The 13,910-nt window shown below is 45.5% G+C and overlaps 1 protein-coding gene and 1 long non-coding RNA gene across 2 annotated transcripts; one reads left to right on the forward strand and one right to left on the reverse strand.

The window, feature by feature from the left end:
* The first annotated feature begins 441 nt into the window (after positions 1 to 441).
* chrnb2 (cholinergic receptor, nicotinic, beta 2) lies at positions 442 to 13,909 on the forward strand. The gene is made up of 6 exons (XM_037274409.1): positions 442 to 747; positions 7,520 to 7,665; positions 8,752 to 8,796; positions 9,546 to 9,655; positions 10,264 to 11,374; positions 12,322 to 13,909. Exons 1-6 carry the CDS (start codon positions 675 to 677, stop codon positions 12,469 to 12,471), a joined length of 1,635 nt encoding a protein of 544 aa, XP_037130304.1. The 5' UTR covers positions 442 to 674; the 3' UTR covers positions 12,472 to 13,909.
* On the reverse strand, positions 646 to 2,930 carry LOC119136329. Its single transcript, XR_005100701.1, has 4 exons — positions 2,775 to 2,930; positions 2,582 to 2,666; positions 1,747 to 2,517; positions 646 to 755 (listed from the first exon to the last, which is right to left on the reverse strand). It is a non-coding gene; the product is annotated as an uncharacterized LOC119136329 (long non-coding RNA).
* Position 13,910: the final 1 nt, after the last annotated feature.

A 13,910-nucleotide genomic window follows, 5' to 3' on the forward strand; every position in this document is an offset into this window, starting at 1 on the left:
GTGAAATGGATAAAAACAGGTGGATTGTGCTGCATAAATAATATATATTAATCAGAATATAGTGTTTAAACTAGTGGGACTGCATAAAACATATTGCAAAAAAATATATATGTGGGGGTGATTAAGAAGCTGCACATTGAGAAACAACTAAAAATTAGATTCGAACCCAAGACTGCGAGGCATTTGTGTTAACCACTACCCCACCGTGCCACCTACATGAAGGAATCCCAATTTTAGAAAATGATGTGAAGTTCTACAAGCACAACAATCAACTGAGTTGCGCGGGTGTACCTAATGTTCTGTCCCGCGTGGTTGCATATTAAACAGTGACTTTGCGTGGGGAAGGCGTCGTTCGCCGAGCTGCGGAGGGAGACAGGAGAGGGGGGGAGGAACCACATCCTCCCCTTCCGCCACTCCTCCGCAGACCACCTCCATCCCTCCCTCCCTCCATCCCTTTCTCCCTCCCCACTCGCAGCCGGAGCACGAGCTCACCTGCGGACGATTTCCATATGCGTCCTCTCCCCTTGGTGGTCCTCCATCGTCGGCGCAGGAGCTCACCATGACGTCAGGGTACCGCAGGTAGCCGCTGAAGGGAGGTTTGTGTCGTGAGGAAGAAGAAGAAGAGGATTCTCCGCGGTCCTCGTTGAACACCTTTCGGGCTCGGAAGGGTGACGATGAGGAGGATGAGGATGATGGAGGAAGGCTGGCTGCTGATGTTGCTCCTGGCGCTGCTCGCCATTGCGGGAGGTGAGTAACTATCACCGCCATCCATTTATGAATTCAAATTCCGTGTGGAGTCGGTGCACGCGTGGAATGTTTGGGGGAAAAGGGGAAAGAGGAGTCACCATCTTTTCCCGTGCCACCTAACGCCCGCCACGCACTCATTATGTTTCGCTGTAGCGGAAAAAGCACCATAGATGGCTTTAGGTTAAATGCACTGTCACTTTAAATGTGGATCCAGTGTCACAGTGGCACAAAAATATCGCAGCATTGATTTATTAATGAGGCTTTTAATACACTGACTAAAATGTTTTACTCATATTTGAAGATAGCGGCGATATGTTTAGTATATGTTACATAATTTCTAGTATTTTAGATATTTTTAATAAAATTGTAAAATGTTTGATTTTTTTATATTTTCAAAATGTTTAGAGTTTTTAATACATTTGCAATATTCTTTATATGCCATATATCAAATAGACTTTCATGACTTATTGGTAATCACTAAATATACACGTTTTAATAGATCTGATATATATTTTAAATGCATAATTAGACTAGTGCGATCTGTCATTTGGATTTATAATCCATATATTCCATGCAGTTATTTTTAAAATAATCTTTAATACATTTGTTACATATTGCATATATTTGGATGATATAGTGAACGTTTCCTTTCATTGATATGCTTTATAAAAATGAGTAAATTATTTTTTATTTTGGTGGCATTTTAGTTTGAAAAATGAGAAGTGACTCTCAATGACTATACCTGATTAATAAGTTTAATTAAAAAAGTTATATATTTAATTTTTTTTTACATTACATTTGTATTATATTTAATATATTTGATGTATTTTGTCGTTAGTTTTATCCAACTTATCTATTTTTAATTTATAAGAAATATTTCATAATATTATTTCGGAGGGGGACAGTATAATCACACCATAAAATTACAACTAATAACAGTGAACGATGTGCACACTGCGAGAACTAATGGGATCAGTGTATAATGTAAAGTTATTTTACCTCTGAAAATAGAACCTGTTATCACCCGCCCACACATTCTTCCATTCTCCGTCCCTCATTAACACGGAGGTCTCGGACTTCAGTGGGCAGGTTAATCAGAGGCAGGTTGAGCTAAACAACTTCCTGTCATCAAGGACAAAACGACACTCAGCAATGCAGGAAACAATCATACATAGAAACATGGGCAAGTCTCGCTCATTTTTTGGGGTGTTGCTTCCCCGAAAATTCGTTTTTACCGTGTGTTCGTTGAAATGTAATATATTGACAACAATAATAGAGTACACCCCCTTTTGCTTAGCAAATGGTTTGATCCACCTGGCCCCTCCCACTTTATCCTAGACCCGCCCCTGTTAGCTGCATGCATGCTTAATGAACTTTTGGAGTACTTACTGTAAGAGAAATGAAACTGCCTCTGTTGTTTCTAATAGAATGATTTACTGGCAGCGAGTGGAAAAAAAAAAAGTATCATTAATTGGTCCTCAGGGAATATTGCTCAGGAGTTTCAGCCATGCTTTGGGACACAGCTCATAAACAATCGAGCAATCGGGAGCTCAATTAATTTGACAGTTTAACAGAAATATTTTGGACAATTTTAACTGCTGGTAGTTTTGGGGTGACGTTGAGTCTGGATAGTGGTGGGACAAGGGAAGTTTAAACGGCACACTTGAAAGCAACTTTGGACACACCCGGAGCTGGCGATGATGTCATCGACAGATTACAGGATAGCGTGTCGCTGTGTGAAAGTGTGCACAGCCGCTGCTTGGCTGGATCCTGTGGATAAAGGGAGGAGGGATGAGTCTTCTGTTACGGCTCGGATGCGGCAAGAGCCTTGTACCTGAACACACCGGTGTTGGACAGACCACTTTTGCAAAAGTCGGCCTTTGTTGCACTGGTGCAATCCATCAAACGGAATTAAGTCCCTTGAGCAGATTCAAAATATTAGGAGCAGAGCACGTATCATGCAAAAAACAGTCAAAAGTACAAATCTGTCTCCAGATAAGATGTACAAATAATACAGAAGTACTTACTGAGAAAAGTGGATAACAATAATCCAACGCTGTCCTTTTGGTTCTGCTACATGGGAAACTGTCAACGCTTCCTCCTTCTGAAAATGAGCAAAGCTAGGATTTTCGTTAGCGACATTAGATGAAAAATCTTTTGGTCTAAACCAGCGGAAAAAAAACATTTCCAAATTTGGGCATAATAGCAACCCGGGCGACGTCATTTTTCCATGCTGTGAATTGAGTTAGGAGTTTGGGATGGACCGGATTGAACTCATAAATCAAGGTGTCACAATGTTATTATAATGTCACGGGTCAATGCGAGGGCACTGAGAGCTCAAACAAAATGCGAATTTAAGCAGCAGAGCGCTAATTAGACATTCGTCCTTTAGGGTGAAAATCTGATTCGCATTATTATCCTCCCATGTTTCGGCACATGTTTGGTGGAACACTCGCAATACACACACATAGTGAAATTCATTCAATCAGCCTTTAAAACACAACACGTGCTTGGAAATCATCCACGCTCTCGTTGGCTTTTAATGAGCATGATGGCGGCGGCGGCGCTGGCACGGCGGAGCATCCCGTTGAGCCGAGACGAGGCAAACGGATGGGACGTTTTACGCCTGGACGCACCGGCGAGTCTCGTCAGGGCGAATACGTGTGATCAAGGGAGACGCGGGGGAAGAATTAAGTCTTTAAATTAAGCGCCCCGCGCAGGCTACGTTTCGACTTTAGCAGAAGTGAACGCGCACATATGGAGTGCGCAAGGACGCTCAAGGGCACTTCAGCACTGTCGTATGGGGAAGTCCGACTCCCCCCCCCTCCCCTCCCCCGCTGGGCCATGCATAATAAACAGGTTTGCAGTGCGGTGTTGACCTCATGCAAGGGTTACTGCATGATGACGCTATTCAGCAGCGGAAACTCCAGTTGAGTGCCTGAGCTAGTAAAAATGAGTTTGACTTTAGATTTCATTTCAACCTTAAGTTATTTTCAGAAGATGCCTGATTTTCATCTCAGCGCACTCGTGTTAGCCACTTATTAATCAAATCGACCGTGACCACTCCCACAACTGCGCAGCCTGACCTTTCGCAGGAAAAAGCAAGCTAGCTTCAAATTTTAGGAGAACATTTAAGCAACACTGTAAAACCTGCTGGAATGTTTGTAGGACTTTTGAAGCGAGATCAAACTTTGTCCTCAGGCCTGAGTGCGATCAACCATAACATTTTTATCTTTAGCTCGACACAACCTCAAAACAGTGACTGTATGTTCAGCTTGGAAATGTAAATATCTCTCCTTCCTATATGTCACAGAGATGTCAGGGTTAAGGTCAAGGGTCACGGGTAAGCCGACGCCCATGTATCTGACTTTAAATGAGAGTTGGAATATACCATGAACAGTCAGCCAACGACACGCACCTATAGACAAGCATGCATTCACGCTCGAATTCACACCAGTGGGTCGATTTAAAGCTTCAATGAACCTCCATGTTTATGTTTTTGGAATGTGGGAGGAAGAAACTCAAAACACAGGCGGGAACACGCAAACTGACATTTGAACTCGGGACCTCGCGACGACGAGGCAGATCTGCCATCTACAATGGCAACAACGTTGTACACAGGATTGTGTACTTTTTTTAAATCAAACACCAAAAATGTGTTTGTCGCACCGTGACGCCTTTGTTAGTGTGTGTGAGGGCGACAACAAATTATTTCCCCGTCACCGCTACAAGTTCTGCTCAGTCAGTCAGACTGTCATCACTGCTCTGCTGCACCACTGATCTCTGCAGCATCTCAACAACCCCCCCTCCTCCCCCTCCCTCGCTCTCCCCCTCGGCATGTCTGCATTGACTTTCCGTCGCCAACCTTTTTGGAGCCATTCCCAACACACTGCAGCAAGATCACGTACTGGCTCGCACGTGCGGCCGTCCGCAACAGATGTGTGCGTCTGGGCGTGTGCGTGTCGGCGTGTGAACGAATGTGCGTCGGCGGTGCTAACCCGGGAGATTAGCGCAGCACGGTGGAGGGAGAGCAGAGGTTTAATAGAAACTTAAACAGGCCCCGCTAGAAGAAGCAGATAAGAGTTGGGCAACGTGGTTGTTAATTAAGATTTAAGGCGCTTTTCTTGTCATGAAACGTGGTTGTGTGAACTTTTTGGCTAGAAATTGAATTGAAAAAAAATCGACATTGAGCGTACTCATTCACTCCCAAAGACGGATTTAGACGTCTTTTCAAACTCTGCACATTCAATCCGAGGTACTTATTTAGTTTGTATTTTTTTCCCCAAAATATTTAAAAATAATAATAAATAGTTATGGTAAAAAAAAATGAATTGATTGAACTGATTAAATGCCCTGTACATTTTAGTAAATAGTTTTTGTTAGTATAGCAAAATTAAAATTTGGTTTTACAGTAGAAAGGGAATTGTACTTGCTAGCCCGTACGCACGATCAATATTGATATTTCCGTTTTGTTGGCATCATGCAGCCAATTGGCCGCTGCCAGGAGTTCACTGGATGTGCACCGTTATTGATTTATAAATATGAGAGCAAATAATAATCCCTGCTGCGGCCAAAAAGCCTCTTTAAGCGAGTACCTAGCGAGGAAGGCAAGTTTATTTTTTATGATGGCCCTCATAAAAAGAGTCAAATTCTGTTTAACTCTCCTATGCCCTCATTTTTGTGAAGACCTGGTAAAAATTATGTGAACCCGCATGTGTGTGTTTGCTTGTGCACGCATGGCGGTGCGTAATTTCTCTCGCTCCGAAGTCTAATGGGAAGTCCTGCTGAAATATTCATAGTGTCACATTAAGTTTGCAATATTTGCACTTGAAAACAAGCAGGATCAGTCTTTGGCTAGCAGCCACATTACAAAAACTCCGCTCGGCCTTTAGCGTGACACAGACAGACCGTCTTTAAAATAAATAAATAAATAAAATAAAATGGGAGGAGCCATTTAGCATTTCAGATAGTCAGCTGGGTCATCCATGTGAGATTTAACAAAAATATCGGGAGCGGTATAAACGTCTTTGTCCACACCCACAACGGCGCAAATCGCCAGCTTGCACATGTTTGCAAAATCACCAAGATTGCTTTAAGATGCACCTGCGCATTTTTTTTTACGCTGCAAGCCGTGATCCATTTGCATGACGACAAAGCCCCGAAACCACAACGGGAATGTTTCTCAGGCGAGGTTGAACTATTTCTCCATCTGTTTGTTCGACTACATTTACACTTTGCTCCCGGAGGCCATGACAGCCCCATTTTCCCCAAACGTATTACGTCACTGAATTTTGGCCCTTCATTTAGTCTATTTTCAAGTTGATCTAAATTGTCTTACCTTCTTTCACGGTATTTGCGACAGGCCACGGGGCTTTCATTTTCTTCTCACGGCGACATTTTGTTTCCACCCACGGTTTATCATGGCCGCCGGAATGTTTCCATACATTTGTGACGTTCTGCGAAGGCTTTCTAAAGATGAAACGACACACAATAATGACATAGTGATAACACAACTTTTGCCATATTCTTTCCCCAAAAAAAGTAATGGCTTCTTTCTTACCAGACAGGAGCCTTCCAGACTTTTCTTTGCAGCCACATGATGAGATGAGTTCTGCTCCATCATTGTTTAAGTGGACCGCTTCCTCCTTCCTGTCTCACAGTGCTCTTATTGCCTTGAGCTTATGGGAGTATTGCACATTAGTCATATGGCTCCGGAATGCTTATTTCCCCTATGAAGATGTGCATACAGCTGAACTCATACGCCATAAATAAAACCGATGCTACACACACACACACACACATGGCGACGACAGACCTCGCATTGATGATGTGGTATTAGCCAGGGAAGAGTCAATAAATGGACAGCGTCTGTCAGCAATACATTCAGAGGAGATGGCGATAACAGGGAGAAGGAGACAGACGGTAAAAGGACATATGGGTCGTCTCGGATGCTGCAAAAGGATGGGAAAGAGTCCGGAGAACACAAAGGGGGAGGGGGGGGTTGCGTGATGGGACCGGAATAGAGTCCTCATTGATCCTAAGACAGAGGCTATCATTCCGCTTGGCTGAGCAAAGCTCGGCGACGCTACTGGGCACCGTCGGTCGGAAAATACACATGAATATGTGCAGTGACATGCGGGACAACAGTGGAGAGCACAAGAAGACTCTGAAATAATTTGGCTAGCTTGAAAAAGAAAATGGACTCCACTCAAAAATGTCACATGGGATATTTAAAAGCATTTTGCATTGAAGCAATCTTGATGACATAATACTGTCCATAACCTGGTAGCTGCTTTTCATTTTGTTTTTAACTCAAATATTACATACAGTCCATTTCCTGTCTGTTCCAATACTTTTGCTCACTTTAAAAGTGGGTGACCAAAATAGATGTCTTGATTGGGTTATTAAAAAACTTTCTCGCAAATAGTTTGAAGGAAGCCTAACCGTGAGAGATAATGTCAAAGCAAAATAGTCAAGTTATAAATAGTCCTTGGCTTTTGATACATTTTGTTTTATTATTTCCTTGTGAAAACACCATGCTATTATATAAGTGTGTGATCCCATTAAGAAGTCATTACGTTCTCCCGGAGTGTGTGAATCAGTCATCGCAAGAGTTGTTTTGTTTTCCTGCTTGGCCGTTAAAAGCTTTTGATTGTAGGGTTGGGATTGTAACCCTGTTAACAGTAAGGAGGGAAAGTGTGAGGTCATCATGGCCGCCAGAAGACAGGAAGGAGTTGTGTTTCCCATCAAACGTACATTTCTATCATTGCAGGCAGCCTCGGGGCTGATACGGAAGAGCGATTGGTGGAACATCTTTTAAACCCCGCCCACTACAACAAACTGATCCGTCCTGCCACCAACGGATCGGAGCTGGTGACTGTGCAGCTCATGGTGTCGCTGGCCCAACTCATTAGTGTGGTGAGCACGCACCTCCAAAAGTTCACACGTGTTTTCGTAGTTGTCCATTATGTGATGAAAATCGAGTTGAAATCGATTACCGTATTTTCCGCACTATAAGGCGCACCGGATTATAAGGCGCACCTTCAATGAATGGCCCATTTTAAAACTTTGTCCATATATAAGATATATACATTTGGCCCGCGGGCCGGACTTTGGTCCATATATAAGGCGCACCTGATTATAAGGCGGCTTTTGAGAAAATGGGAGGTTTTTAGGTGCGCCTTATAGTGCGGAAAATACGGTAATCAATGACATCGTTAATAGAGTCGTAGCGCCGGTCTCACGTAAAGACGTTTCAACGGATTCATTCTTTAATGCCGACGACCCAATTATCCACCAGTTTTCTAGTAATTATTCCGTTTCAGAATTGTACAAACTGGTCTCTAATTCAAAGATAACGAGTGCATTTGGAAAGCATTAATGCACCGACGCCGACTATACGGCAGTGAAATTGATTTTCCCCGAGTGCAAAAAAGTGATTTGCGGTCAGCTCTTAGAGTGGGAGCTGAAAATGAGGCGGTCTAATGATGTAAATCCCAGGAAATGGGAAGTCAAGTGCTAATTTAGCCAGGCTAAAATCCTTATCGTTTCACTTTGATTGAATTCAGAGCGGGTATGTGAGATCCTTGCGAATAAAGTTACCCTCCACTGATTTTATCCAACTGATATTGAATATCTTGGTGTATTCCCCCCTTGACAATATTCCAGTTTTATATTAAATCATCAAACTTTGCTGCTATGCCACATTAAATAGTAGTCTTGGAAATCGGAGCTAATTTAAGTGAAGTCCTGGAATGCACCCAAAATGCTTCAAAACAAAATGGCAGACTTCCTCTTTAATTAAGAGAGGGACTTTTGAGACTTTTATCGTATGTTCTATAATAATAGATTCATCTATTCAATTTTATGTTAATAGGTGAGGCTAATTTGTGCGCAGTTGAGTAAGTTCATGTTTGGGGTTGATAAAATAGTCACGTTAGCTTAGCGGTTAGCTACAATGTGCTTTGTTAGTAACAAACATCTTGTGTTTTTCTTCTTCGGCAGCATGAACGAGAGCAGGTGATGACCACAAACGTCTGGCTGACACAGGTGACCCTTCGCTCTCAAATACACACTCACGTTTAGTCTAATGGGGCATTAAGATATGATAGCTGGAAAGGCAATTATGTAAGAAAATATGAACTTGTCCCCAATGTTTATTTTTTTTCAGGCTCTCAAATGATTAATAACCTAGTTCAATTCATAGGCAGTGTTAATCAAAACTCAGTCTAGTTATCTTTGTGTATTAAATTGTTTTCATCTTAAAAAAACCCGACCTGGCGCTATAAATATGTCAGCTTGATTTATTTTCGCTTCTGATAGCAAAGCGTGCGAGCAAATGAGGACTATGTGTTCTACGCGTACATAAATATGACGGATCATACCAATGATGTCATTTTGACAAAAATTCACCATTGGATTATTTACAGATTGATTCACAATGCGCGCACAATAAGCGCCGGGTGAGGATTTACAACAAGTAAGCGAGCATCGAACGCTGCTCTTTGGATGCTAACGCTAACGCCGCCTATCGCGAGCCGCCACGAATGCTAATCACAGTTGCGGCATGGCGGTGTGAAACACGTGGCTCCAGGGCTCTATACCGCACAAAATTGTCAACAACAACGCCGCCATTACAATCCAATCAAGCAAATTGCTCAACGCTCCCTCGTAAAAAGCCAACTAGCGTTTTTGTCGGGGCGATGATTTAAAGGCGGCGAGACAGATTCTTTCCTCTCACCTCGTAAGATGTCTCCACAAGCGTTGACGCGTGTGCGTGTTTTGAAACGGGTCGACAGGAGTGGCAGGACTATCGGCTGACTTGGGTCCCCGAGGAGTTTGACGGCATGATGAAGGTCAGGCTGCCCTCCAAACACATCTGGCTGCCTGACGTGGTGCTCTACAACAAGTGAGTGTTGAAAGATGACAAAAATAATCAAGTCACGCAACACATGCTAAATGCTAAACGGCGGGCATTCATGCGGGGTAACCTTGACTGCTCTCAAAGCATTTTGCTTCGTTTATCCATCCGCATACACACACATTGGGGTGGGGGGGTCCGCTAGGTAAGTCACCAGCCTGCTCATCTGGAGAAATTAGTAGCTCAAGCACATGCATGAAAACACTTTGACAGCGCCCGCGCAAGCTAGCGCTCTCCATTTGCAATTGGATATTTCTCGCTATTTCAATACATGGAATCAAATTTGAATTCATTAAAAGGTGGGAACGGGCCATGGAGTGCATGTTTGTGGGTTTGGTGAGGCTTCCTCTCCTTGTTTGTTGCTATATTTGGTGGTCTGCTGAACTGGTTTTGCATAATGAGATTTGTCAGGTTCCATCGTTGTCGATGCTCAGGGGGGGAAACATGGCCTCCTGTCGCACGTTTGTGTTTACTTGATGAATTTTCTACGGGGTTGAGTGGCTAGCACGGCTGTCTCGCTGGTTTTGGGGTTTGGCCTTTGTTGAAAATGGATGCTCGCCGCTTCAGTCTCATTTTTTTCCCCCCGTCTGTTTCAGTGCCGACGGTGTGTACGAGGTGTCGTTCTACTCCAACGCGGTGGTTTCTTACGACGGCAGCATCTTCTGGCTACCGCCGGCCATCTACAAGTCGGCCTGCAAGATCGAGGTCAAGCATTTCCCCTTCGACCAGCAGAACTGCACGCTGCGTTTCCGCTCGTGGACTTACGACCGCACCGAGATCGATTTGGTGCTGCGCGCCGACGTGGCCAGCATGGACGACTTCACGCCCAGCGGCGAGTGGGACATCATCGCCCTGCCGGGTCGGCGGAACGAGAACCCCGCCGACCCGGCCTACGTGGACATCACGTACGACTTCATCATCCGTCGCAAGCCCCTTTTTTACACCATCAACCTCATCATCCCGTGCGTGCTCATCACCTCGCTGGCCATCCTGGTCTTCTACCTGCCGTCCGACTGCGGCGAGAAGATGACGCTGTGCATCTCCGTGCTCCTGGCGCTCACCGTCTTCCTGCTGCTGATCTCCAAGATCGTGCCGCCCACGTCCCTGGACGTCCCCCTGGTGGGCAAGTACCTGATGTTCACCATGGTCCTGGTCACCTTCTCCATCGTCACCAGCGTGTGCGTGCTCAACGTGCACCACCGCTCGCCCACCACGCACACCATGCCCCCGTGGGTCAAGGTGGTCTTCCTCAACAAGCTCCCCGCCTTGCTCTTCATGCGCCAGCCCAGGAATAGCTGCGAGAGGCAACGGCTGCGTCAAAGACGGAGAGCCCAGGAGCAAAAGGAGGGCGGGCGCAGCGGCGAGGCGGGGGCCCTGATGGTGGGGCTCGGCTTGGGCGGCGCGGGGACTTCCACGGCGGGCGTGTTCGCCAAGGAGGACGCCGACCCGTGCACCTGCTATGTGAACAGAGCGTCCGTCAAACAGTTTGGAGGAGATCCCGCGAGCACGGGAGGCGGTTCCATGGACGGTCTGAACAGGGTGAGAGAGAACCGGGAGGGGAGCTCCGGCAACCGCGGGAAGCAAGCCACGGGAGGTCAGGCTCTGACTCAAGCCATCCTGGCTCAAGCCTGTCCGGGTTTTGACGAGGCTGTGGAAGGAGTGCGCTTCATCGCCAACCACATGAAGAGCGAGGATGATGACCAGAGTGTGAGTAGCGTCGTTCCTCCTCGTCTATTTACAGCCCGCACTTGAAAGGCTTGAGAGGGAGATTGATACATGGCGAGCGAGCTTACATTATCCACTCAACTTGCCACGACGTATCAGAGCTGAACCGATGAGATCGATCCGATCCGGTTTTTAGAATGGCACTCGGTAAAGACCTCCGTCTGGGCTGAGAGCTCTTCAAATTAGTTTGGGTGGACAAATAAATGCGGCTGTCCGTCTGCTGTCCATTCAATGACGTTCCAGAGTTTTGAATGGCGCTAGACTAATCGAGGCATGAATCTTTCAGTGCGGCTAAAGCTAAACAAATGACGCAATCAGCGTCGACTTCACATTCAACAGTCATGAAATGATTGCAGTGGAGACGCAGAGCACGCAAGAGAACGTTACCTTCATTCAGTCATCCTTGTCGTTGCCATGCCAACGCCTCTCCTTACACACTCCTCTTTAACCACCTTGATCCGTCGTCATCATCATCATCGGTGCTTGTCGCCAACTCTCTCCGTCTCTCCACCTGTCCTCCATCACTCTGGCTGCTCCCACGCCCTTCCCGTCATCCTTGACTCCTGACGAGACCTCATCAGCGCCGCGAGGAGGAACCGGTCTCTGCTTGCATTAACCTCTCACCTCCATTAACCCCGGCGCGTGCTTTGCGGCGGCGGGATTGTGATGGAGAAAAAAACGACAGGGCCGGGAGACTTCTGCTTCGCCGTCGAGTCGCTTTCACGCAGAGACCCTGCAAAATTGAAAAAATTAGCTTCTGATCCATACATTTGAGGAACAGAAATTAATTTCATGCAGGAAAACCGACACATTTCCTTAAAGAGATTTTACGGATTAAAAGTACTCGTGGTATCGGTACTGAGTATCGGTATCAGTGACTACTTTTTGCAGTTCATTTCAGGATAATTTTCTTGGCCTTGCCTCTGCAGGTGAGCGAGGACTGGAAGTATGTCGCCATGGTGATCGACCGCCTCTTCCTGTGGATCTTCATTTTCGTGTGCGTGTTCGGCACCGTGGGTATGTTCATGCAGCCCCTCTTCCAGAACTACACAGCCAAGACCATCCACATGCCGGGCTGATCGTCCACACGCCGCCATCGCGCCGACGGGACAGCGCCCCGCCGCCCCGCAGCTGGGAAGGGGGTCTTACCGGATCTGCAAGACAGGAAGTGAACAGCAGCCTCGCCCCCTTTATACATTTTTTTTGTTCGGAACTAATTTCTTGTGAAAGGAAAGGGAAAAAAAAAAACTGACTGGCCCTCCCCGCTCGCCGTAAGTCCTCGCCACCTCACCGCGACCGCTTCGTCCCGCCTAGATAGGTCGCCGTCAGGTCACAAGGGGGGGGAAAGGAGGTTTCAAACATATCACGGTTTGTCTATTTTTAATTTGAATCGACATTGTAGGTTCTATCATGGACTCATGTGACCGATAGGCTCGAAAGAATGTGAAGAAGATTTTATATGGAGAGATCATGATGTACACGCCTCCTCATTATTGCAAATGGAGAAAATGCACGTGAATGATAAGAAAGGGAGCTCATATGTGACCACCTCCATTTTCTTGCCTTTTTCCTTTCCTCTATTTTTCTCATTGACTTTTTCCCTTATTGCTTTTCTTTCCTCCCATATGTTTTCTTTTTCTCTTTTCTCCAGTCTCCATTCCTTTTCTGTGTATTTCTCCAATTTCATTTTCTTTTTTAAAATACTGCGCACCTCCCTTTTCTCTCCACCCCTCCCCTCCCCTTTCTTTCCTTCCTTCCTTTCCTCATCCTCTTAATTGTATGCAAGCGTCCATGACCGCATCTTCCAGAAAATACGATGCCATACCCTTTCCTCTATTTATCATCTTTGATATCATCTTTCCAAACCATTTCCATCTTATTGGATTTTCAGATATAGAAGAGAAACATTTCATCTCGAGAATGCCTGTTAAGTGCCGCATGTCCTGCGGCAGAAGAGCGAAAGTTTATTTTTTTGGATTTGGTTTTCCTTTTTTTTTTTTCCCGGGCACACGCTGCAGGGTAGGAAGTGCAGCTGAATGAATTTTTTAATAAACAAGAGAGAAATGACAAGAGGATCAACTCTGGCGAATGAGTCACAGCAGCTTAAAAGATTCACAAACAAGAAGCAGGAACGAGGCCAAATGACACTGAATTATATACATTACATAGCGACAGCGTGATGTCGGCCGCTAGCAAGAGCACAAGTCAGCTTTTCACGCAGGGTTTGTATCGCTGACATTGGGTGGGGGGGGGGGAGGATAGACAAAAATCACTAAATCATATTTAGCTGTGAGTTTGGACACTCATGCTGACTCTGGAAGGTCGGACAATTTCAAGACCATCCGTGAAACAAGTCTCTCTTTGACCTGTCCACTGGTTCCTCCTATTCTTCTCACTGATGCTGCCATTATGACTCACCCCTATCGTTCCCTTTCCTTTCACCTTCCCAGATCCTGCATACTCACCAAGCCCAAACAATGGCAGTCCAATAAAGGTTGTAGGTTGCGATTATTTCAAT

The sequence above is a fragment of the Syngnathus acus genome, chromosome 16 (genome assembly GCF_901709675.1).
Source record: "Syngnathus acus chromosome 16, fSynAcu1.2, whole genome shotgun sequence".
Taxonomy (NCBI): Eukaryota; Metazoa; Chordata; class Actinopteri; order Syngnathiformes; family Syngnathidae; genus Syngnathus; species Syngnathus acus.